Consider the following 23,101-nt stretch of genomic DNA (forward strand, 5'->3'; position numbering starts at 1 on the left):
TTCTTTTGGCCCTAAATGGGCGCACTGTAAAGTCACTTAAGCCACTCCGATGTAAAATCTCACCTCTTTTCATTGGAAATATTCATGGTGACAGACAGACAGGCATTAACAGTAATGCCCTGCGCCAATGAGGAGCGAGGGGAATATTGGTGGGCCAATGGGAGTGGAGAGCGCACACAGGAGGGGCGTCTCCGCCGCAGTGCTGGAATGCTGCCTCTTTGGGAATGTTTTCCACTTTCAATCACTTTTTTCTTTCCTTCTCACAAGGCGCTCTTTAAGCTTCTGCGCGCGACACAGAGCGGCCATTCATCGCCGAGGGGGCTGGGGACGGAGCTGCAGCGTCACAGGGTTCTGTACACGGACCGACCATTCCCATGTTAAACCACTGAACGTCACATTTGGTAAGATGTTCCTTTTGTTATTTCTGTAAAAAATATACATGATTGTTTTTTTTTTGGGTTTCGTTTGATTTAGACTTTTTTTTTGTAAATCTCGGTTAAGGTAGTTTTAGAAAAAAAAAATGGAACCGCATCAATTGGGCTGAATAATGAATATGTCGGGCAAAATGTTTTAAATGTATTTGATGAATTTGATATGGATAGGCCTACCTTTTTTTTTGGGGGGGGGGGGGGGGGGGATATATCGAATGAAGTCTTTATCCTGTATGCTACTTTTGCTTAGATATGCTTCGTCACCTGTTTGTTCATGCGATGGAACTTATACAATAATAATAATACTAGTAAATCCACCACTGATTTCACTGAACACGCTGCAAATACGCTACAGATGAGCACAAACCTCGTATTTTTATTATGAATAATTGTCCATGTATTGCCCGTGTTCACCTCACTAACCCTTCACTTCATTACAGGTGGTGTCTGGGTGAAGCTGCTGTTCATATCTCACACACCCGGAGACCGGGAGCGGGGAACCTTTCAAAAACGTTCCTTTAATTGTTCTGGTGTGAACCGCCAGTAGAAAGAGCAAAAACAGATTAGCCTGGGGCACATTGTTCACCTCTTAACACTTCATACAAGGCGACACTTGTATGACCCATTTCACTTCTTAAAAAAATCCCAAATCGGGCTATCTTTAGTAAACAACAAAAAAAACAACGCAACCATGTCGGGTGAGGAGCACAGCCTATCAGAGGCCGAGATGAGCCCGGGAGGCTCCGAGGACTGTCACTCACTCTCCCCGACTCACCCGCGGGCAGCGGCGGGCCACGACTCGCCCCTCGACGGCCAGTCCCAGCAGCTGACGGCCCTCTGCGGTGCCGAGAGCGGCGGGGAAGACGGGGGACGCACGGTGCCGAAGACCGAGGAGGAGGACGACCGTTTCCCCATCGGCATCCGCGAGGCCGTCAGCCAGGTGCTGGACGGCTACGATTGGACGCTCGTGCCGATGCCCGTGCGGGTAAACAGCGGGAACAAGAGCAAGCCGCACGTGAAGAGGCCGATGAATGCCTTCATGGTGTGGGCGCAGGCCGCGCGCCGGAAGCTGGCCGACCAGTACCCCCACCTGCACAACGCAGAGCTCAGCAAGACCCTGGGCAAACTCTGGAGGTTAGTATGACTCACAATGGAATATCACATTCTCATTTTACACGAATCCTGTGATCGAAATAGATAATTTAAGCCTCTCGAGGGCTACTAAATTAAATAATTATAATCATTAAAAAAAAAAAAAAATTGTTTAATTTTATAATATTTTTTTAATTCGCGAGTGACTAAATACGCCCCTTTCTTTGCCTCGCATCAGGCTCCTGAACGAGGGCGACAAGCGGCCATTCATCGAGGAGGCGGAGAGGTTACGGAAGCAGCACAAGAAAGACTACCCGGAATATAAGTACCAGCCCCGGCGACGCAAGAACGGAAAACTCGGCCCCACCGCCGACAGGGGGAGGCCAGCCACTCCCAGTCCCATTACAAGACCCTCCACCTGGAACACAACGGTGGCGGCGGGTCTCCGCTGGGAGACATGCACCACCACCACCATCACCACCACCACCCTGCCGGTAAGCATCTCATGGGTTTATTATTAGTATCTGTTGTGAAATCCAAAAAAACAAAAATATGTATATAATAAATTGGCTTGCACACGCACGCACACAATGAAACACACACACACATTTTGATAATAAACAATGTTTTAAAATCCCGCCTTTGTTAAAATGTGGGGCTTTTGCCCCGAAAGACTTCAAAGCAACATAGTAAGCATTTTGAAGGGCTCAGCTGACAGACCTCCCCTCCAACCCTCCTGCCACCAGGTCACAGCCCCCCCACACCCCCCACCACCCCGAAGACAGAGCTCCAGTCTGGGAAGCTGTCGGACTCCAAGAGGGAGGGGGTGGGCGCCGGCTCCAGGGGGGCCCTCGGGGTCGGAGCGGAGGGCCCGTCCGTGGGCCCGTCGTCCTCCGGTGCCAAACCGCACATCGACTTCGGCACCATGGACATCGGGGAGATCAGCCACGAGGTCATGTCCAACATCGAGCCCTTTGACGTGAACGAGTTCGACCAGTACCTCCCGCCCAACGGCCACCACCAGGGGGCGGTGGCCGGGCCCTCGGCCACGTCCTACGCCTACGCCCTGGCCGCGGCCAGCGGACACTCCGCCTGGCTGTCCAAACAGCAGCAGCAGCAGCAGCAGCAGCAGCAGCAGCACGCCTCCCCTTCCTCCTCCTCCTCTTCCTCCTCCGACCCCTCCAAGGCCCAGATCAAGAGCGAGTCGGCCTCCGGGAGCCACTACGCCGAGTCCTCGTCCTCGCCGTCCCCAGGGGCCCACGTCACCTACACCCCGCTGAGCCTCCCCCACTACGGCTCCGCCTTCCCCTCCCTGGCCTCCCGGGCTCAGTTTGAGTACGGGGACCACCAGACCCCCGGGGCCTACTACGCCCACTCCGGCCAGTCCTCGGGGCTGTACTCTGCCTTCTCCTACATGGGCCCAACACAGAGGCCCCTGTACACCACCATAGGAGACCCCGCCAGCGTGGCCCCCTCCCACAGCCCCACACACTGGGAGCAGCCTGTGTACACCACACTTACCAGACCCTGAGGAGCCCGGCCAAGCCAGAAGATCAACAACATAGCCTATGGGAAGTGTGTGAATGTGTGTGATTGTTTGTCTGTGGGTTTAAAGTGTGTGACTGCATGTGTGTGTGTGTGTGGGTGTGCGTGTGTGTGTATGTTTATGTGTGTGTGTGTGTGTGTGTGTGTGTGTGTGTGTGTGTGTGTGCCAATGCCATATTGACGTTAGGAGATGTTTTTCTTGTTATGCCAACGCGAAAGGCAAGGCCTTATGAAGATTATGACTCACCCTAAATATTTGAATGCAAATCAATGGTCAACAGCCAATCAAATTTAATACACCTAAACAAAAGCGTGCCAATAAAAGTGTCGGGATGTACAGCGAGTTTGTATAAAATGAGTTATAGGTATAAGTGACATTTTTACAGTTGAGTTAGGATTGTGGGAGGGTTGCTCGACATGACCTAAGAACCATGGGTTTAAGACTGACATAATCAGATTATATTAACCAAACTAAAGGTTGTTGTTGACATCATAGTGTTATTTTTTATGAGTAGTATGTGTATTATTATTGTTGTTGTTGTTGTTGTTGTTGTTGTTGTCAACCTTTAAGGGTGTAACATTAATGTGATTTAATCTTAAGTGGCTGACCACTGCTTTGGGAAAGGAGACTTATGTTCAAGATGGCCGACCAGGTTTTTGAAAAGAATAGTTTTCTTCCTTAACTTTACGGATAATTCTCCATCTTTTCATTTTTCTTTGTTAAATGCAACAACAATTTAAGGGGAAATAGGACAAAGAGAGGGAACGAGAATGTTTAGGATGCATTTCTGCTTGCCTATATGTCGCCTGGATTTCAAAAGATCACATTACCTCAACTCCATTCATGTTGTGCCAATAGTGGTAGAGAGTTACTATTCGTCGTCCCGGATCCAGTAACATGAAGGTATTCAAAATGTTTCAGCACTAAACCTTCAGTTTAGTCACTCACTGGACTATGTTTTCGTGCTTGTTGGTTATCAAGTGTATACCTCTTTGTCGCCTTATATTGTTTTTTTTGTTTCTCCAGTTACTGACGCAAAAATATATACACCAATTTCTACAACTAGAGTCTTAAGCAAATCTCTTGAGGTGAATGGCAAGCTTTGGAGCCTTTGGGGATCAGAGTCCCATGCTCCACAGTTGTAAAGCACATGTAGGAGAAAAGCATGCTTACCGCCCTAATATTTCCCTAATTATCTCTTCTTAACCCTTCCCCTCGTCAGCAATGTGAATCAGTTCTTACCACAGGCTTTTCTTTATTATATGACGCATACTGTATAATTTTTTTACTGACCCTCTCAGCGTGTAGTTATGTTTATGTAAGTGATAATGCATTTGTGTGTCATACATTTGCTTTTACAGTTTTGTATAATTCTGGATATTTTTTTTTAAGGATCGAGATACATGTTCGGAGCTATGTGCTTACATGAAAACAGCGATGTTGAAAAGTTATTGATGTTGTCAACTATTAAATCATTTTATTTATCAAAAACCTTTTCGTATGTCATTTTTTTCTCTACTCTTTCCCACCAGCCATGCAAATATATGCCTAATATTCAAAGATGAAAATGGTGGAACATATCCCTTAAAGGGAGCAATTGCAAAGGCAAATGTTGCTGACGTGTGAACTGTTGGTTACAACTTAATGAGTGTCTCACCAAACTAAGCTGTTTAGTTTGTGTGTTTGTGTGCTTGCAAGGCTAAAATTGACTACTAATTCCTCACATTTAATCGGCTGGGGCTGCGCGTTACCGAGCAGCACAAAGACAGCCATTCAGTTTAAGGTAAGGGGAGGGATTGTGAAGGAGAGAGAGAGAGAGAGAGAGAGAGAGAGAGAGAGAGAGAGAGAGAGAGAGAGAGAGAGAGAGAGAGGGAGGGGATTTGGGTGAGAGAGACAGGGAGAGAGTGAGAGAGACAGAATGAGAGAGAGAGAGAGAGAGAGAGAGAGAGAGAGGGGGGGGGGGGGATTTGGGAGAGAGAGAGGGAAAGGGAGATTGGGGAGAGAGAGAGTCAGAGAGAGGGGGGATGGAGAGGGAGAGAGAGAGAGAGAGAGAGAGAGAGAGAGAGAGAGAGAGAGAGAGAGAGGATAAGGAGAACGACCACAGGCCAGGCAAATTGCAGCTTAGTAACTAATATACACTTGGACTTTTGTATATATCCTGTCCTTTCCTTCCCCTTTACCCTCCACTCCATTAAACCTTTGTTGAGTTATTTCTGAGTTAGCATTTCAGTTAATTCAAGACATCTTATGATTTTATTGGCTCTGTTTTTGAGACATTAGTCATGTAATATCGCTTCAAGGAATTTAAGTCTAATAGACAAACATAAATGTGGACAGTAGGTTTAGTAGGCCTAGTGAATGTTACTTCAGTCAAGGGGACTTTATCATTTTCTTCCACTACAATCAAATGCAAATAATTCAGATTGTATTGCAACCAGATATAGAAGCAATGGGTAAATATTTAAGTCAGAAACTGTTTTTTGATTAATGATCCAGAATTGATCCCAGTAAGTCGGTAGTAGGTCATGATGATTCTTAAGTACTTTGTGAAAATAAAAATGATGATGATGAATGATGAATGAAGGTTTGTTTTTGCCACGTGGTGTTGTTATGATCGACGTACTGAAACTCATTTTTAGAATCCAAAGACTTCATTTCCCTTGAGCCACCACGGTCAACGTCATTCCGAGGGCGCCAAATCCACAGCGAGGAGCAAGGTATAAACATTGCAGACTTTCGTGGAGAGGATAGCTTTAAAGCACTATCATCGCGAAAGGAAAAGCTATCGTGATTGATACAAACGCCGACATAAATACAGTTATTGACTTGGTGAGTAGGGATCAGCAGGGGATCAGCTGAGATATCAATAACGTTAAGTTGAATTCCGCATCAGATGCTGTTTATAGGCACACACGTGTGTGTGTGTGTGTGTGTGTGTGTGTGTGTGTGTGTGTGTGTGTGTGTGTGTGTGTGTGTGTGTGTGTGTGTGTGTGTGTGTGTGTGTGTGTGTGTGTGTGTGTGTGTGTGTGTGTGTGTGTGTGTGTGTGTGTGTGTGTGTGGAAATATAATGCTAGCCCATTCAAATGAACGTCAAAAGTTAGATAGGGCCTAATAGATAATAAGTTTATCTTTAGTTCGTTATTTCTTAGACATATGATTGATTTCACCCCCAGCTGGAGTTGAATTAAGTCATGGATCTTGGAGATTTCGAAGCAGACAACTCGGTCAGCTGCCGCCTGACGTCTGAGATACCGGACATCTGCAAATCAGAGGACTGCTGTTTGGGTATTGACGAGGCTGGGAGGGGGCCTGTATTGGGTGAGTTGCTTGTATAATCATACACCCACAGTCACTTCTTTCAAACCTTATATATACGTTTGCTCCCTGACATCTCTGAACCATCATAACTATGAATGATCCATTATTCTAGTCATCAGAAGCAGGAATGATGACAAACCATAGCCATACCATGCATGATCCATAGGTTTGGATTAGTTTGTTTAAAATATTACATTGCATCATCAGCATGTTGGCCCCTGAGCTCACCCCTAGAAGTTTGAAACAAACAACAGGCGGATTAGAAAGCACTTCTTATCCCCTAAAGCAATAAGCCACTTGTAGACAAATTACTACACGGTTATGGGCTCATTTCATAATCTTGGAAAAGCTCTGACTGCTCTGGTTTCAGAGAACATTCAACCGTATCATCATGGATTCTGCCAATATTTAGCTGACTGTGGCTGTGGCCCTGATATTAATAATAATGGTCTGTTTCAATCCTTTGTCTTTTCTTTAGATTTAATTTCCAGATGACCCTCATTGCACTTTTATGTACTAATTTTTCATTCATATGACCCCATGTTTTTGAGAATGGATGACTAAGTCCGAACCTGTGATCATACCATCATGTCCAATAATACCACACCACCATTTAGCCCTGATCTAATTTGAAAGTCAGCAGGTAAATAACTCAACTATAGTTAAGCAAATGCAATATCTGTCCCGCATTAATATCCTGTTTAACTTGCAGAGGCAAACGCACTACAAAACGCAATGTCAAACTCTAAATGCAGTTTCACATTGTCTTTAAGGGTTTCATATTCAGATGAGTAATAGTTATTTGATTTGTTTGTATTGTTTTAATGAGCTCCCCTTGTCCCCCAGGGCCAATGGTGTACGGGATCTGTTACTGCCCCGTGTCCCGGAAGGAGCAGCTGAAGGAGCTGAAGGTTGCAGGTAAACCATCACCTTCACCTCAGGCCCGTGTTCCTCACATCAGGCCCGTGTTCCTTACGTTCACCTCAGGCCCGTGTTCTTCACCCTAGCCCCGTGTCCCTCGCATTCACGTCAGGGCAGCGTTCGTCCCGTGCATATCAGGCCAGTGCACCTCAGGCCAGTGCACGTCACGTGCACATCAGGCTTGTGTTCCTCACATGCATGTCAGGCCCGTGCTCGTCACAAGTACATCAGGCCCATTCCCTTCACATGCATTCATCCCACCACAGCCCAGTGTGTCTCACAGCAGGGCGCTGCTTGCCCCAGGGAGCCTAGCCTCTGTGTTTAATCATTTGCCTCTTAAGTTTCCCAGTGAGGGAGGGACAGGAATTATTCCTTTGTTCCTTGCTCCTGTGTTAACCGATTGCTGGGAAGTGTTTGTCTGTTTTCTGCCACAGGAAGCACAGAAGTATATTATTTGTGGTATATCTGCCATACACTGGAGAAACAACCAGCCAAGAAATAGTTTTAATATGTAAGCCTTCATTTCGTCACATGCCAATTGGTCGAATCTATCGGCCATTTGCTGGTGGCAGGGATAATTGTGGAACTCTGCCTTGTCCTATAACTCCAATATCCAGAGTTTACATACATTTTGAGGAGCATTACTTATTCATTGCACACAAGGAACATTTAAGAAGTTATAATTAATATTATGAATATGAAGTGCATGCAGGTTCATAGTTACTTCAATCAGATTTTTAACTGCATCACAGCATAAATTTTATGTTCATGTTTCACCCAGCTGTAATGGTTGGATATCAGTGAATCAAATTAAATCACCTGTATAAGTATTATGGCCATCTGCTATGGTTCTGTGGTCTAGATGAATAGTTTAACGACTCCTTTATTTATTCTACCAGATTCAAAGACGCTGACGGAGGCGGAGAGGGAGAATCTCTTCCAGAACATCAGTGATGCCAAAGACTTTGTGGGCTGGGCTCTTCAGATCCTCTCGCCCAACACCATCTCAACCAGCATGCTGCAGAGGTGCACACTCACTCTCAGCACACTCAACCTTGGTTGTATATAGGTTGATACATACATACATACATACATACATACACACACTGAATAATCTACGTTCCAATATCTGCCTCTGTATAGGTCAAAATACAACCTGAACGCTCTTTCTCATGATGCAGCCATCGGCCTGGTCCAGTTTGCCTTGGACAGCGGTGTGCAACTCAAAGAGGTATAGAGAACCAGTAGAGCCCTTGATAGAACTCAAAGAGGTAGAGAGTACCAGTAGAGACCTTGATAGAACTCAAAGAGGTATAGAGTACCAGTAGAGACATTATGATATAACTTGGAAGCCCAAGTGATATACTTTGGAATGTTGCTCTTTTCTGCTCTCCTCCTGTGTGTGGTTTCCATCTCTCCTCACCCGTCTCCCCCTGTGTGTGCTCCTCACCCGTCTCCCCCTGTGTGTGCTCCTCACCCGTCTCCCCCTGTGTGTGCTCCTCACCCGTCTCCCCCGGGCGTGGTTCCTGTGCGGGCTGCAGGTGTTTGTGGACACGGTGGGCCCTGCTGAGAAGTATGAAGAGAAGCTCTCCCAGCGCTTCCCAGGCCTGGAGGTGACAGTGCGACCCAAGGCCGACTCCCTCTTCCCCATCGTCAGCGCGGCCAGTATCTGTGCCAAGGTCAGTGCTCCCCAGAGACACAGGAAGCACCGGCTCAGTGTCTAGGCCAACACAGACTCTCAACAAACTGGCTGAAAATTGGCTGATTGTTGAACAACGTCCGGAGTTTCCTCTCTGTGTCCTTGAGCGGTAATACGAATCAAGGTGCATAATCCCTCAAAATATCGGCACGTCTTTCTTCAAACCGGTTCATCTTGAGATGAACAGGTAGCATAATAGTCCATATTAAACACATCATAAAATGATTTTCAGGTACTGACGTAATCATTCACGTGGTATTGTTGTTGAGGGGCGATGTTTTAGGGGGCATGTGGGAAAAGTATGTCTGCAAATATTCCATATTAAATGTTGGTGATAAGTATATTGGAAACTTTATTCGGGAGCTGGAACCGATCAGTGGTGTTCATGTAGCTTTCCTTATGTTGGTGGTTGAACAAGACCAACGAGCATCGTTTTTGAAGCATTGCTACGACTGTATGAATGTATTTTTGTATGGGCTGATATCACTTTTCATACATAGCAGACAGTGCAGGTTCTGACCGCAATAGCCTGTGTTAAACTAGAGAGGGTGATGCTGCTGCAGGTTGAGTATTATAATGTTCTTGTGTGTTTTTGTTACTCTTTGGCACTCTGCAGGATCAACACTTTGAACTCATTACGTGTTGGTTGAGAAGGTATGTCTTTCAGAAGCCTACAGATAAAGACCTTCTGTGCTGATCCTCAGGTGGCCAGAGACCACTCCGTGAAGGGCTGGAGTTTCACAGAAGACCTGGGAGAGGTGGATACGGACTACGGCTCCGGTTACCCTGGCGGTAAAGTAGAACACGTGAAAAACCAAACACAGCAGGAGCTACTCGCATCCCCACAAAAAACGAGTACTCTCTACCTTTACCTGGTGGTTTAAAGTTGAAGCCATATCTGGGCAGCTCCTGGCCCTTGTTGCATTGTGTACCTTGTAAAATAACTTCAAATGCCAGGAGTGGAGTAACGTGTAGATTTAAAAAAACAAATTTCAAAGTATATTTTGAAGTTTTGAAACTTAATGAGCCGCCATGACAGCACTTCCTTAATTTATAAATATCTATAACACACACACACACACACACACACACACACACACACACACACACACACACACACACACACACACACACACACACACACACACACACACACACACACACACACACACACACACACACACACACACACACACACACACAGTTATAGCTAGGGAAGCAATTTGGAGAAACCAGCCAGAGTAATAATCCCACCCCTCCCACAGGGTTGGGATTCTAAAGCCACTCCCATAAAACACACTAGATGCTCGCTAGCATTAGCAATAGGTCTGCCTCGTCTTGTGGAAGACTCCGGTCATACGCAACGAGTGCATGGGCAGAGTAGAGTATCACAGGCCTGTTGCCTGTGACAGCCACAGTTAAACAAAACAATTGAAAACAAATCTCAGTGCATTTGATTTATTGATTGAATGAATTTCAACAAATTGGACAAAAAAATTATTCTATAATAAATTGCCTACCCTAGCTTTACACACAGTTTAAACATTTAAACACCGAACCTACAAACTAGATTGAAGATTAGATTAGATTGATAGATTGATTGGAACATTGTCGGCAACCGGTTCTCTGTACTCAAAGCTCTCCTGTGTTTTGGTTCTTTATCCAGACCCTAAAACCAAGGCGTGGCTGCTGAAGTATCATGACCCAGTGTTCGGCTATCCCCAGTTTGTGCGATTCAGCTGGAGCACAGCAAAGAACCTGATGGACAGCAAGGGCTCGGCGGTGTACTGGTATGGAGTTGACCATTCTGAACTAGTACAACTAGTGAGGCGTTGCACGATGCTCCCTTTGTCTACCTTAGGTTTTATTACATTTTTTTAAAGACCGGCACTTTTGGTTCAGATCCGGATCCATGGTTCTTGTCGAGGGTAGCGTTATGAATCTGCACAGGACCACAGGCTGCTATACAGATAATTGTATGTAACCAAGCCATGTAATCAATTTCGGTTCACTGTCTGGTGACAACCCAGCAGCTGCTTCCTAGCATTTTAATTTGTCACTTTTTTTGCCTTTGCACTTTTTTATGATTCACAGGCAATGCGTCATGGGAGGAGTGGTAAGCTTGGTTTATAGCAGTGGCTTTCACCGACACTGATGATCCAATGTACCATAATGACAGCCCTCGTGGCCAGAGTGCACGCCCATTTGTGGCTAGTGTCAGTCATTGTTTTAAGTGGTTGTACTTTGTGATTGACAAACTCATGTGTGACACGAGTTTGTGTTTCTGTAAACGGAAACTGATCTCATAGAGCACTCTTGAGATTGACCCGGTTCCCTTTTAGCCATTTTGTCAGGTTTTTTGTATATACAGTGTTTGTTCTTTACAACCATGCCGTCTTGTCATGTGAGAACAGGCAATGCATCAAAATCCACCAGCGATACTAGTAGTACTATGATACGATTCAGGCTTTAGGGGGGAATGCAAGATTTAACAATTGCTCTTCTTGATCCATTTATATGTATTCAGAATTCTTAAAATGTAAAATTTGAAAACGCTTTGCCTCCTGCCTTCTTATGGGCTGTCGGTGATTAGCAATTTGGCAGGAAATTCCTGACTTAATTCTAATTCGTAGGAATTTAAATATGTTGGAATGAAATCAGAGTGTTCCTAGAAATTGCTTAAGCCCTGTATACAATAGTTGCTGACCTCTACTCCTTGAGAACTGCAGTTTGTGAATTATTTTAGGGTGATTTAACTTCAGTTTGAAGGGTTTATTTCAAATGTTCCACGGTTCCTGAAAACAAAGATTGTTGTGATACTGACCCAGACATTCTGAGCCGTAAATCATTCCAAGTAGCTCAAGGACATTATCTCTATCGTTACTGCCAATACAAATTAATGACAACACAATGGAGGTCAAACAAGAGCTGAGTTCCCTCCACAGCGATTTTCCCCAGGCATAATGAACCTTTGGCGGAACCAGGGTCTAAATAAAGATTCTTATTGGAAAATGTTGCATATTCATAACTGATAGTTGATGTGATTTTGTTGGTCAGAATTTTCTCTTCAGAGTATTTCTCTCTTTTTCATGTGCTTTATTTCGTTAGATGCCTGATGTAAAAGGACCTTCATTTGCCTAACCTTCGCAGGTCTTTAAGACTACATGGGTCAGATGGAACCTTTTGGGTTGCAGTCGGATATTCCGCAAACGTTGGATGTCCTTTCCTTACCTCTTCTGGGATGTGTAGGAGAGTTCATAATTCTTCCCAATTATGGTTTGTCTCAAAGCCTCTGTAGGTACGTTATAAGATTAGCAAAAGGGCGCAGAAAAGGGCAGCAAATAGGATTTTGACCCAAAACAACCTGGCCCACCCCCCATCTGCTTCCCCCCTCCCTACGTCTCCGTCATTGAGAAGTGTATGTCAGACACCTGGGAATGATTGGTCAGAAGATAGCAGGGAATGCTCTATAATTTAATTTGGATCATACTGAGTCACGCGCTCAGTCAACCAGAACAGATGTATAATTTTCACTTATATTTATCTCACTTATAGAATTATTATATAAATCTTACTCACAGCACCTCTTTAACTGGCATTATTTGACTGAAAGTAGCCCACTACATTAATGCAACATTAAGTCACATTTAGACTGTTACCGTTTTTTTAGATCAAAATATTTCCACGGACAGTCCCTTGTTGTGTTTACACGGTACCCTTAGACTTCTTTGTTTACCAAAGGAAAATTCAACCAGCCTGGAGTGTTTCCCGACCTTTAAATGGGACTAATTTGTGCGTCTCTAGCCTGGAATGTGTCCTCTTGTGTAATCGGTCTGTTTAGGGATGACGACGACGAGGAGGACGGGGAGAAGGCGGCCGCACGCCAGAAAAACACCTCCATGTTGTCCTTCTGCAGCCGCCCAACAGGAACCACTGCCCAGGGCGCCGCCCACCAATCACATCGCTTCTTCACCGAGAGGCGGCTGCAGGGCCTCGGAGCGCTCTGAGAGACAGTCTCTCTCTCCGTCTCTATTCTGTCTCCCTCTTTCTCGTGGGCTCTCTTGACTCTCGCTCTAACCTCTTTCTTTCTGTCTCGACCATCTCTCTCTCTCTCTCTCTGTCTCTCTGTCTCTGTATTCTCTTTCTCTATCGCTCACACACACACACACACACACGTTGGTTTGTAACATCAGATGTTAATAAACAGGCAGTTAGTTAGTTGACCTGTGCACCAATGTGGTAGACTCAGTTACACAATGTATTGCTGTGCCTTTTCTAGCCAACGCTTTACATGACACGTGTCTTTGTATCTTTAATGTATAAACTGAACTTTTTACATTGTTTGTGTTTTTCCTTGTGTCCCTCCTTTTTATAATATTATGTGAGTGGAGGGGTAACCCAGCACTGCCCCCATCTGGCAGATGGGCAAATAACAATGAAAATCACATTTATTCAATCCACATGAATATTTGTTATGGGGGTCTAAAAGTATGAAACAAATTGCACGTAGTTGTTTTCACTATGAATCTATAAACCTGCAAGGATTTAGTTTTAAATAATATTCCTACCATTATAATCAATGATGCGTCATCAACGGAGGGCGTTGCCTAATGCACACCGGAAGTAACCAGTTGAAGCGCGCTATTTTTGCACGCTCTTTCCAACCTGTAGAATACGACACGCCCACTGAAGTCGTCATGGTTACCACTTTAAGTCAAGTAGTACGGTACCTTGGTTCCAGCTGGTAACCAACTTGACGGGTCCGAACCAATCACATTTTGCTCCAATTGTTCACAATGAGGTACACACACCTTTCCATGTTGGTGGAAAAGGGGTTAAGTTATGAGTCGTTGAGGAAGGGAACGCTCTTCAGTTCACCAGCATTTAAGCACCAAGTGTTAACCCAATAACCCTTCCAATAGAGGTATGCGTTATCTAACAAAAACACATTTGACGTTGCCTTGTCGGAGACGTCCCTCTCATCCTCCCCCCAGATCCTGCTTCGTTTTTCTTGGAACCTGTTGTTGTTGACATGGCAACCTGTCGTCCAATCCCACAAGGAATAACAACAGTCCACGTCTGTCTCGTGGGGCGTTCTCTGTGCCATCACACTAATGCCAAGAGCGTGGGACGGTGGGGTATGACGGGACCACATAATGATAACTGCAATTAGAAAAGGCATGCGGCCGCAGGAAAGGCTTAATAAAATGCATCATAAAAATGCTGTTTTTTTTAAGGGTGTCTGTATCAGAAGCAGACATTCTCGTCTTCAAATAAAGACCAGCGGGCGCTAACCCCCGACTGAGCCCTCCGTTTGGGCGTACGTGATGCGGGACTTTTTCCGGGACTCCTGGAACTTTTTACCGAAGTTCATGGCCAGCGTGGAGACGGCGAATGACGAGAGGATGAGGATGGAGCTGCCCACGAAGCTAGAGGAGGCGCCCCGGTGTTTCACTCTCGGGGTCGGCTTCCTGGGGGCAGGGTCTCTGTCAGACGGCGCGCCGCCCGCGGACTCGCTCGCCGTTGCCATGGGGATGCCGTGTGTTCCGGAGTCGCCGAATGTTTCCGTCCAGAGGTGTTCCGGTTATGAAGTCCACACGTCGGGCTGGCGCTTGTGTATAGCGGACGGTGTGGTTCTCGGCTGGCTTGATATGTGTGGTTCTTCTCTCCCACCTGAGCCTCGCTGCTAGATGTGTTCTGTCCGGCCTGGTTTCAGCTTTACCTGCCCTCTCTCCACTGCTCCTTTATATAACCTCTGTCCAGGCTTAGGGTCAGATCCAGACAAACGGCCCCATCTGCGTCAGTATTGTGAGTCGGATGGCCAGGGCAGGGCTAAGACGGGATCTTCTCCGGCCAGAGTTCCCTGTCTAATGCTGTAACGGGATAACGTCTGCTTATCCTTGGCTGGAAAACAGTGTCTGAAGTGGACATCATGATGTCAACATGGCAGCTGGCTGCTCCAGTATCTTGTTGATTGATAGGCATGTTAGGGATGATGATAGGGATGTTATGATATGACTTATTCAATGTTGGTCTCATTTGATTCTTTGTTTTTCTTTACAAATATTCTAAATAAGTGACTGATCTTGTTCTGGCCCTTTTTTTTTCTTCCTGTTGGCATGTTCTTGTTTCAAAATTAAGAGTTAAAATATTTGTAATATATCTGTAATTATTTTAATATGATACGGTTCTAGAAGGCCCGGTTCAATGTGGCCCGGGAAAGGGAAGTCTGGGGCCCCCTGCTGGAACCGCTCCCCCCGCGGGCCATCCCGGATATAGTTTTGAAGATGAGGATGAGGGCTGTATCAGTTTTTTTGAATTTATTGAAATTATATAGAAAATAGTTGATTATATATTTTAATCTCATTGTTTTGGTTCTCAACTGCTTTCAAACATATATGCGTGGGGATGTGTTGCGTTGGGCTGTTTACCAGCATCATCATTTACACTCAAATGTTACCCGAATGATTTAAGAATCGTGGGCTTATTTAAAGAATGACGAATGATCACACGATCGATCACACGATCGGCCGGGATTCGACCTTGAATCAACGTGACAAGGTGCGTTTCCATCAGCTGTTTAGATGCGCATCTAGATGTATCACATCGGAAAATGATGATGGAAACGCCGTGATTCGCATTAAAATCCCCTGATTCGCACAAACTGAAATACGCTCGCTATGGCCGGGTTTTGGTTGATTCGAATGGGATGGAAACAGCTGTATACGAATCAAGTGTGACGTAGCGCACTTTCACCCCGACTGCTTCCGGTGTTTGCGGGTCACTCAGAAGACAACAACATGGCGGATAGCTCAAGATTTCTGTGGACGGAGGATGAGGTTATAAGTTTGTTAAGACTGGTAAAAGAAAAAAACATCATAGCGATAAGCGCCGTAAGATCGAGCACCACTTGAGCGAGTGTAATTAATGACTGAAGTCCTCTCTCCATTGTAAAACATCAAAACACCACATCAAAACACCGGCAGGAAGACGACGGAATGTTTACAGGCTGGTTGCCATGCCAACCCGCGGAAAATCTCGCGTGACTTAGAAAACTCGCGCGAATTTGTAGTTTTCACCAAAGTCCGTTCTTTTGATGGAAACACACATGATTCGAATTTCTTTTAATGCGCATTGCCCAGTAATGCGAATCACTTTGGATGGAAACATGGCTATTGGTTTCAGCACCACGGGGAGCGGAGCGGCGTAGACAGAAGAAGCAGCACGTGCCTCCAGTAGTAGCAGTTCAAAGTTACGGCCCCCTCCTTATTCGAGTTGTTAATGCCAAACGCACACACAACAGTTAGTTTCTCTCGCCTTCGCGTTAATAGGATTCCGCGTTCCTATTCTGTTCCTCCTCTGAAACAGAAAATTGGAAGCCAATCATTAATTAGGATTAGATGACGATACAACTCGATAAGAGTCCTAGAGAATGCCGGGAAATTAATAGGATCGTGTCCCGAAACGACGTGTTCCATTATAGCCCCATGACCCTGAGGCCCGGTAATGACTCGCTTGACTCGTTCATCAGCCAGGCAGAAGTCATGGCGTTGTTCGGTCTGAAACGCTCAGTGCATCAAGACGTTTATCCCGTTTGGCGTTTGCCATAACGTATTAAAAACAATACCCGTTTTTATTTCCTGTTTTCTGCATCGAGCAGCTCTCGACCACCGTCTGGTCGAGAGCATCAAATGTACATTTTAGTTTCTCAATGTCACAGGCTTGGCTACAGTGTAGGCTATAATATGAAAATGTAACGTATACGTTCGTTCGTGCCGTGTAAAATCCTTGGTATTTCTAGCTTATTTTTAGCTTGTGATATGCGTTCTTATTGTGTCTCCATGTGTGTGTGTGTATATATATATACCTAGCCAGGTGCGAGGATTAGCCTGTTGGAATTATCCCTCGAGATCCGACATTGTAATTACAACTTTCTGCCACACGGTGTCCACATTTCCCAACATTGAACGTTGGGCAAATCTGGGTCGTTGACTGTTACTTTTCATTAGCTTATTTAAAAGAAGACGTTTGTGATTACACGAGATATGCATGTAACCAAACATGCATGTACCCTGTGTACTCTAAACATGCATGTACCCTTTTTACCATTACATTCATGTACCCTTTGACTGTGTACCCTAACATTCATGTACCCTGTGTACCCTAACATTCATGTACCCTGTGTACCCTAACATTCATGTACCCTGTGTACCCTAACATTCATGTACCCTGTGTACCTAACATGCATGTATCCCAACACGTTTAACATAAATATCTCACAATAATCGGTTTTCTTGGCTCCACACAGATAACCAAAAAACAATAAGGGGACAACGAAAGGACGGTGATGTAAACTATTCTGCAAGTCACTGAGCATGTGAGTCAATCCAGAATGGACAGCCCAGACCCTGATCGGGCACCAGAAGTACTTGTGGACAATGTGGCTGATGGCAGCATAAACAGCGGAACGGACAACTCCGACAGTGGCTCCTATCCTATTCTCTTTTCATGACTTTGTTGGCTAACAGCTCCCCAATGGATTGATGTAGTCATATAAATGTAATAAATTCAGTCCAGGACGCCACAGTGAAACACTGTGAATGCAGGAAGAAGCCGCCTGTCTCTGTTTGCATTATAGTGAGGCGGCGCAAACAGAAAGACATTGAGCGTTTGAACGTGCATCATCTCCTGTCCTGAGCAGATTGGTGTGTGTGTGTGTGTGTGTGTGTGTGTGTGTGTGTGTGTGTGTGTGTGCGTGTGTGTGTGCGTGCGTGTGTGTGTGCGTGAGTGTGTGGGTTTTGATGGGGCTCCCCCCAGAGAGAGAGAGAGAGTTTTGCCTGGTGTTTTATTTAGAGGACTCTCTCTTTCTCTTCTCAGAGCAGGCTTTTAGCCCTGCTGCTGTCTGTGACCCACTTCCTCCTTCACAGAGCTCCAGTAAGATGGAAGCTTGTGTGTGTGTTGGGTGGGGTAGTGTTTGTGTGTGTCTGTGTGTGTGTGTGTGTGTGTGTGTGTGTGTGTGTGTGTGTGAATGCTATTGTGTGTGTGTGTGTGTGTGAGTGTGCACCTGTTTCCAGCAACTAGAATAAACTGGCAGCGTGGAATACAAAGATATCAGTTGTTGAAAGTTGGAGAGAGAGAGCATGATATCAACTTGAATCTCTATCTAGTCTCAAGTGATATATCATCAGTTCTCAAATTCTACATGCTTTTGGTCAATTTCCATTTCTTCCTAGAATGTCAGTGAGTTGAGCGAAACGTATAGGTATGTGTGCGTGTGTGTGTGTGTGTGCGTGTGTGTGTGTGCGTGTGTGTATGTGTAAGATGAGCAGAGGTGTCCTGTAATGGTATGGAGGATTACGAAAACAATAGGATCACACCACAGAGATAAAACCATAGTGGGTTTAACTTCACAGACAGCATGCAACCCCCCCCCCCCACCCCACACACACACACACAGTCACAGTGTTAACCTATTAATCTAAAACAAAAGTAATCTAGTCCATTCTTTGAAAAAGCAATTTGAGTCTTGCCATAAATTATTGCCAGTGGTCGTAATACCTATTCTCCACGCACATACACACACGCACACACCAGGGATCTTTCCACATATGCACACGCACAGTAAGGTTGATGTATTCAGCCAGTAGCACCCCGCGGGGAGACATCCAGGGTGGGGTGGCGTGGCTTAGATGAGACAAAGACCTGCCAGCTCGTTGGGAAATGAGAGAATGGCATTCCCCTGGCAGCAGAAGCAGCAGCAGCATTCATTCAGTCGAGCCAGGGTCCAGGCCTGCCCGCCTGCTGGCTGGTGATAGCTGAGCCCTCTCACTTCCCCTTCAGGGCTGAATCCCCTTTTCTAAAGGGGTGACATCATTCCTGGTGCCTTACGCCGGGGGCAACAAGGTGTCCTAATGGGGAGGGAGGGTTATTAATATTCATGAGGTGGAATGAAACACAGCCACTCCAGGGGGAACACATTTTAATGGGGTCTCATTCATGGTGTTTTCTTAGCAAATGTGGTTTTACTGTCACCAGCTGTACTGATCTCGGTTGGAAGATGATCAGGTCCCCACCACAGTGTGTGAGACAAACACACTCCCTACTCCCCTCACTCTGCCAGCCAGCCAAGTACAGCTCAAGATGTCCTTTCAGTTGAGCATGTCTGGGCTTGTTGGTGTGCATATTGTGTGTGTGTGTGTGTGTGTGTGTGTGTGTGTGTGTGTGTGTGTGTGTGTGTGTGTATGTGATGAGTGCATGTGCTTATTGTTGGGAGGACATACGAGTCGTTCTCTGAGTTCTTGCACCCCCTCCTAATTCCAACCAGTGCCCTAGTCCCAGAAGAACAAAAATATGTAAAATTCATGTTCCTCCATCAATTATTTACTATTAATTAGGCGTGAAACGTGTGTTGGAGTCTGGCAGTTCGGCTCTGAATAGGCCTGTCTTATAAAACACCCGGCCTTTCATAGTCTGGGTTAGGGTACACAGGGTACATGCATGTTAGGCAGGGTACATGTATGTTAGGGTACACAGGGTACATGTATGTTAGGGAACACAGGGTACAATAGGGTACAAACTACAGGGTACATGCAGCGTGTTAGCAGGGAAGTAGAACACCATACAGAAATTAATCTGTTGGGTACATTTTTGTTAAATTCAACACCATTGATTGACGTGCTTATTGTTGAAAGGGAGGAAATCTCTTTGAACATACAGATGAGTGGGGAAAAAGCTGTGGGAGAGTGTGAATGTTTGAGTGACAGATAGCGACGCTGAGGGGGTGGACTGTGGGGATTGAACTGTCAGCCAATCAGAACCAGCGACTGCGATAATCGGCCTTCCACTAGAGATGGTGTGATTAGGTTAAACTCATAATGAATATGATGGTGTTCAAGCTCAGGAAAGAGAATTTGCTGATTCTGTTCAATTGGCACACTCGTACATTGACTGCTACTGGAAATAACTACATTGGATTAACATTAATCTTAATCATGTGTAAAGCTATACATCGTCATGTTCAGATCAGTGTTTAGTCTAGTTGCATCTTCTATCTTAAAGGCAACAACAGCCCAAATGCACTCCATATTTCCCAAGTGCATGGGCCCATACCCTAATTTCAGCTATCACGCCAGTAGAAGTTCAGGTAATTGAAGCAGCAGTTGCCCAGCTCGGTAACCCTAACCCTAACCTCTTCTTTTAATAAAAATCCACGCTTCCCCGACCACTTACTTTACCTCCGCCTCCATTCTACTACTGCCTCCTCTTACCTCACAGGGAGGCACCGTGCTGGTGGCGCCTCTCGTTTTGTTGTCATATTAACAGTTCCTGCGTTTTAACTAGGGTGTTAAGTTAACACTGTCACTGATACATCGGTTCTCCCCGTCCCACGCTTTGTCTGCCAGAATGGAGAAACACAACCTTTAGATCAGGGATCACGTTGGACGAAAACGAAAGGGTCAAAAGTTTGGAAAAAAAAATGAAGAAAACAGTGTCGTGTGGAGCCAAAGGAAAGAGGGTTTAGTTGCAAAGATAGTTAATCTGTCACCAGCATTACGCATTGATTTCCTCGGATTTCAAATTAATGGTAATTTGTTTTTCCATGTGAGTTCAGACATTAACATGAAACTTAAGCATGGGGCGGGGTATGAAGGGCTGCTTGGCAAGGTGTGAATATGGAATCACGTGTCAACCTAAACCGTCATAGTTTTTTTTGGTTTCCTCTTACGATGGAATAGCTTTCGATCACAAATGTAAACATCACCCGTCCTCATGTAAACGAAAATCAAAGTTGAGGTGAAGTGGGAGAGGCTGATAGGCTCGGTTTCTGTGAGGAGGTGTTCAGTAGGAAGTGGGTGGTAGAGATAGGATGAGGGGAAGTAGTGAAGGAGCCTACATGTAACGTCCTCACACAGCAGAGACCCAGCCTACACAACACTGACTGCACCTTACCCCGATCTACGATCACATGGAGATCTTATACGCTTTACGATCATACCTCTTCGATACGATCAGGATCCGTGACGACGCCGAGCCGTGTGTGACAACGTGTGTTTAGTAAGCGGTTATACGTGGCTCTGATCACATGAACGTCCAGAGAGAAGCGCCCCTTCTCCCGCCATCAGCACATAACAACACCGCCCGGATTCCCATCGATCGCTCTTATTTTCCACGCACGGATCATCTCTAAGAATCGCCAGAGGGTGGTGGTGGTGATTATTATTATTAGTTTTAAGTGTCTGGGGTGATTGTCAGTAGGCTACAGTGTGCCTGTACTATTTACACCGTGGGAACATACTGTCCGCGCTGTCCATTCCTTTGTAGCCCGGGGATAACGGTGTACAACACCAGGCTGTGTGGTGTACACACTTGGACCTCTTCGACCAACGCAGTGGATGGTGTCGTAGTAGTAGTAGTACGATGGACTCGGTTGGGTAAACGGACCTACCTTGCAGCGACACGTTGTTTTTTGAGTGCTGACATTTTTTTTATTCGGGATGTTAGTCGGCAACACTGCGATGAAACAAAGCGAACACGTCGTACCGGAGGCTATCAATAAACTTGTTCGATAGCCGCTGGATTTACAGATGAAGACCGGGGTTGTTTTTTACGATCACACTCACAACGTGTGTAGGCCTGCAGAGCGCACAGTGCGCACCGAGATCCACCCCTGGCTCACGCTTATTCAGCAGATCAGAGTGATAGTAGTGATAGTAGTGGTAGTAGATAGTTGCCTGGTGTAGTGTGCTTTCCACACAACACTCCTAACTGGACAGTGGCCTCAGAGTAGCGCTGCACTAACCAGTTGGAAAACCATAAGAGAACTAGGCTAGTTCTTAACACACAATTTCCTCTTCTGGTCACCCGGACCCCACAGTTCCCAGGCCTGCGAGACTGTGCAGTGGTGTCCAGACCCGACCTACATGAGTCCTGGGAGTCCGCCATGGACGACTCCGGGATCATTCGAAGACGGAGGCTACAGGTGGGGTGACAACATAATGATGCATGATCTAAGTTAGACTGTATGCTGTAAATCAACCGACTTAGCCTTGCCAAACTTGACATGATCTTCTCTCTATAGTTGTGGTGTGGCCTCTTCCATATGACAGGAGGCAAACTGAATTAGAAAATGTTAGTTGTGAACTCGTTTGAAAGGTCAAGAAATATGAGAATGCAGGAAGCAGCCCTACAGAGATGAAACTAATGGCTTGTATAACTTGTATACATTTATTTTGTAAAGGTCGTCTAATCCTTTCTATGGAGGTAAAAAGGTAACTGGTAACACACGACCATGCACTCAAAGTGTATGCCTTGATCCATGAAAGAGAGACATATACGTTCATCCAGACACACATTTGTTAATGGGCTCAATTCCCAAACACACAAAGCACTCAATGCACTCAACATGGCAAAACATCTACCCGCAAAGATTTCACTTCTGAGTGAAAAGAGATGCTTGATGCTTTGGCGCAAAGTGCACGAGTGAGTGTTTGTCTATGCGTTGGCAGGGACAGGTGTTCATGGATGCATTTGCAACCCAGCGATGCTGACGTGTAAACTTACGTCCAGCAGCCCTGCCTAGAAACGAACACAGCACTCTACATATCAATTGTTGAGGGTCGATAAGCATATCAGAGCTAGGGGATTATGAGGATGTGGCCCATTAGCAGGTCTTATATTGGCATAGCCTCTATGGCCTTGGCCCCTGTAAGTGAGACAGACCACACTAACAGCCTAACCAGTGGGTAGGGTGGGGGCAGCAGCTGGCTGCTTAATGGTAGACCCAAGTGGCTGTTAGAATATGCTCATTTCCCTACACCACTCTGTTCTACTTTCATTATCCAGAACACATGAAGACAGAGGAGAGGGACGGAGATGGTAATTAAAAAACATTTGCATGAAACCTTGGTAGATTTAACATTGCCACTTGCCGCAAGCTAACCATAAATAGCGGTCTTTAAGTGGCTAACCATAACTACCATACAATACTAGCTTTCTATGACTAGCGATCCGTTACTAGCTAACCATAGCTAGCAAGTCGCTGTAACTTAACTATAACTTGCAAGACGTTACAACCTAACCATAACTAGCAATCGA

General features: G+C 45.5%; 3 protein-coding genes across 4 annotated transcripts in view; all 3 read left to right on the forward strand.

The window, feature by feature from the left end:
- Positions 1-272: 272 nt before the first annotated feature.
- Positions 273-3,054, forward strand: LOC311340675 (transcription factor SOX-10-like; the record flags this gene model as incomplete). The annotated part of the gene is given in 5 exon segments (XM_084465548.1): positions 273-401; positions 872-1,565; positions 1,762-1,895; positions 1,898-2,017; positions 2,270-3,054. Coding segments are annotated over 4 exon segments (1,482 nt in total). The 5' UTR covers positions 273-401; positions 872-1,122.
- Positions 3,055-5,759: 2,705 nt separating this feature from the next.
- Positions 5,760-13,310, forward strand: rnaseh2a (ribonuclease H2, subunit A). 2 transcript variants are annotated; one of them, XM_084465061.1, is made up of 9 exons: positions 5,760-5,786; positions 6,243-6,387; positions 7,234-7,305; positions 8,208-8,334; positions 8,452-8,539; positions 8,850-8,987; positions 9,712-9,799; positions 10,674-10,797; positions 12,849-13,310. In XM_084465061.1, exons 2-9 carry the CDS (start codon positions 6,261-6,263, stop codon positions 13,012-13,014), a joined length of 930 nt encoding a protein of 309 aa, XP_084321187.1. In that variant the 5' UTR covers positions 5,760-5,786; positions 6,243-6,260; the 3' UTR covers positions 13,015-13,310. The 2 variants fall into 2 exon arrangements, with proteins under 2 accessions (XP_084321187.1, XP_084321186.1); XM_084465060.1 differs by having other exon boundaries at positions 5,763-5,898.
- Positions 13,311-20,931: 7,621 nt separating this feature from the next.
- Positions 20,932-23,101, forward strand: part of LOC311341187 (microtubule-associated serine/threonine-protein kinase 1-like) — a 64,230-nt gene continuing 62,060 nt past the window's right edge. Inside the window, exons 1-2 of the mRNA XM_084466076.1 lie at positions 20,932-21,061; positions 21,882-21,986. Coding sequence (XP_084322202.1) covers positions 21,948-21,986 — 39 coding nt within the window. The 5' untranslated portion in view covers positions 20,932-21,061; positions 21,882-21,947. The remainder of the gene's footprint in view (positions 21,062-21,881; positions 21,987-23,101) is intronic.

The sequence above is a fragment of the Micromesistius poutassou genome (assembly GCF_964030765.1).
Source record: "Micromesistius poutassou genome assembly, chromosome: 3".
Classification (NCBI taxonomy): domain Eukaryota; kingdom Metazoa; phylum Chordata; class Actinopteri; order Gadiformes; family Gadidae; genus Micromesistius; species Micromesistius poutassou.

What these genes read in the sequence shown, in the direction of transcription:
- rnaseh2a (XM_084465061.1), top strand. Translation starts at nt 6,261, where the DNA reads ATGGATCTTGGAGATTTCGAAGCAGACAACTCGGTCAGCTGCCGCCTG. An exon ending in TCAACCAGCATGCTGCAGAG is followed by an intron (nt 8,335 to 8,451) that starts GTGCACACTCAC and finishes GCCTCTGTATAG; the next exon opens with GTCAAAATACAACCTGAACG. An exon ending in CGGCCAGTATCTGTGCCAAG is followed by an intron (nt 8,988 to 9,711) that starts GTCAGTGCTCCC and finishes GCTGATCCTCAG; the next exon opens with GTGGCCAGAGACCACTCCGT.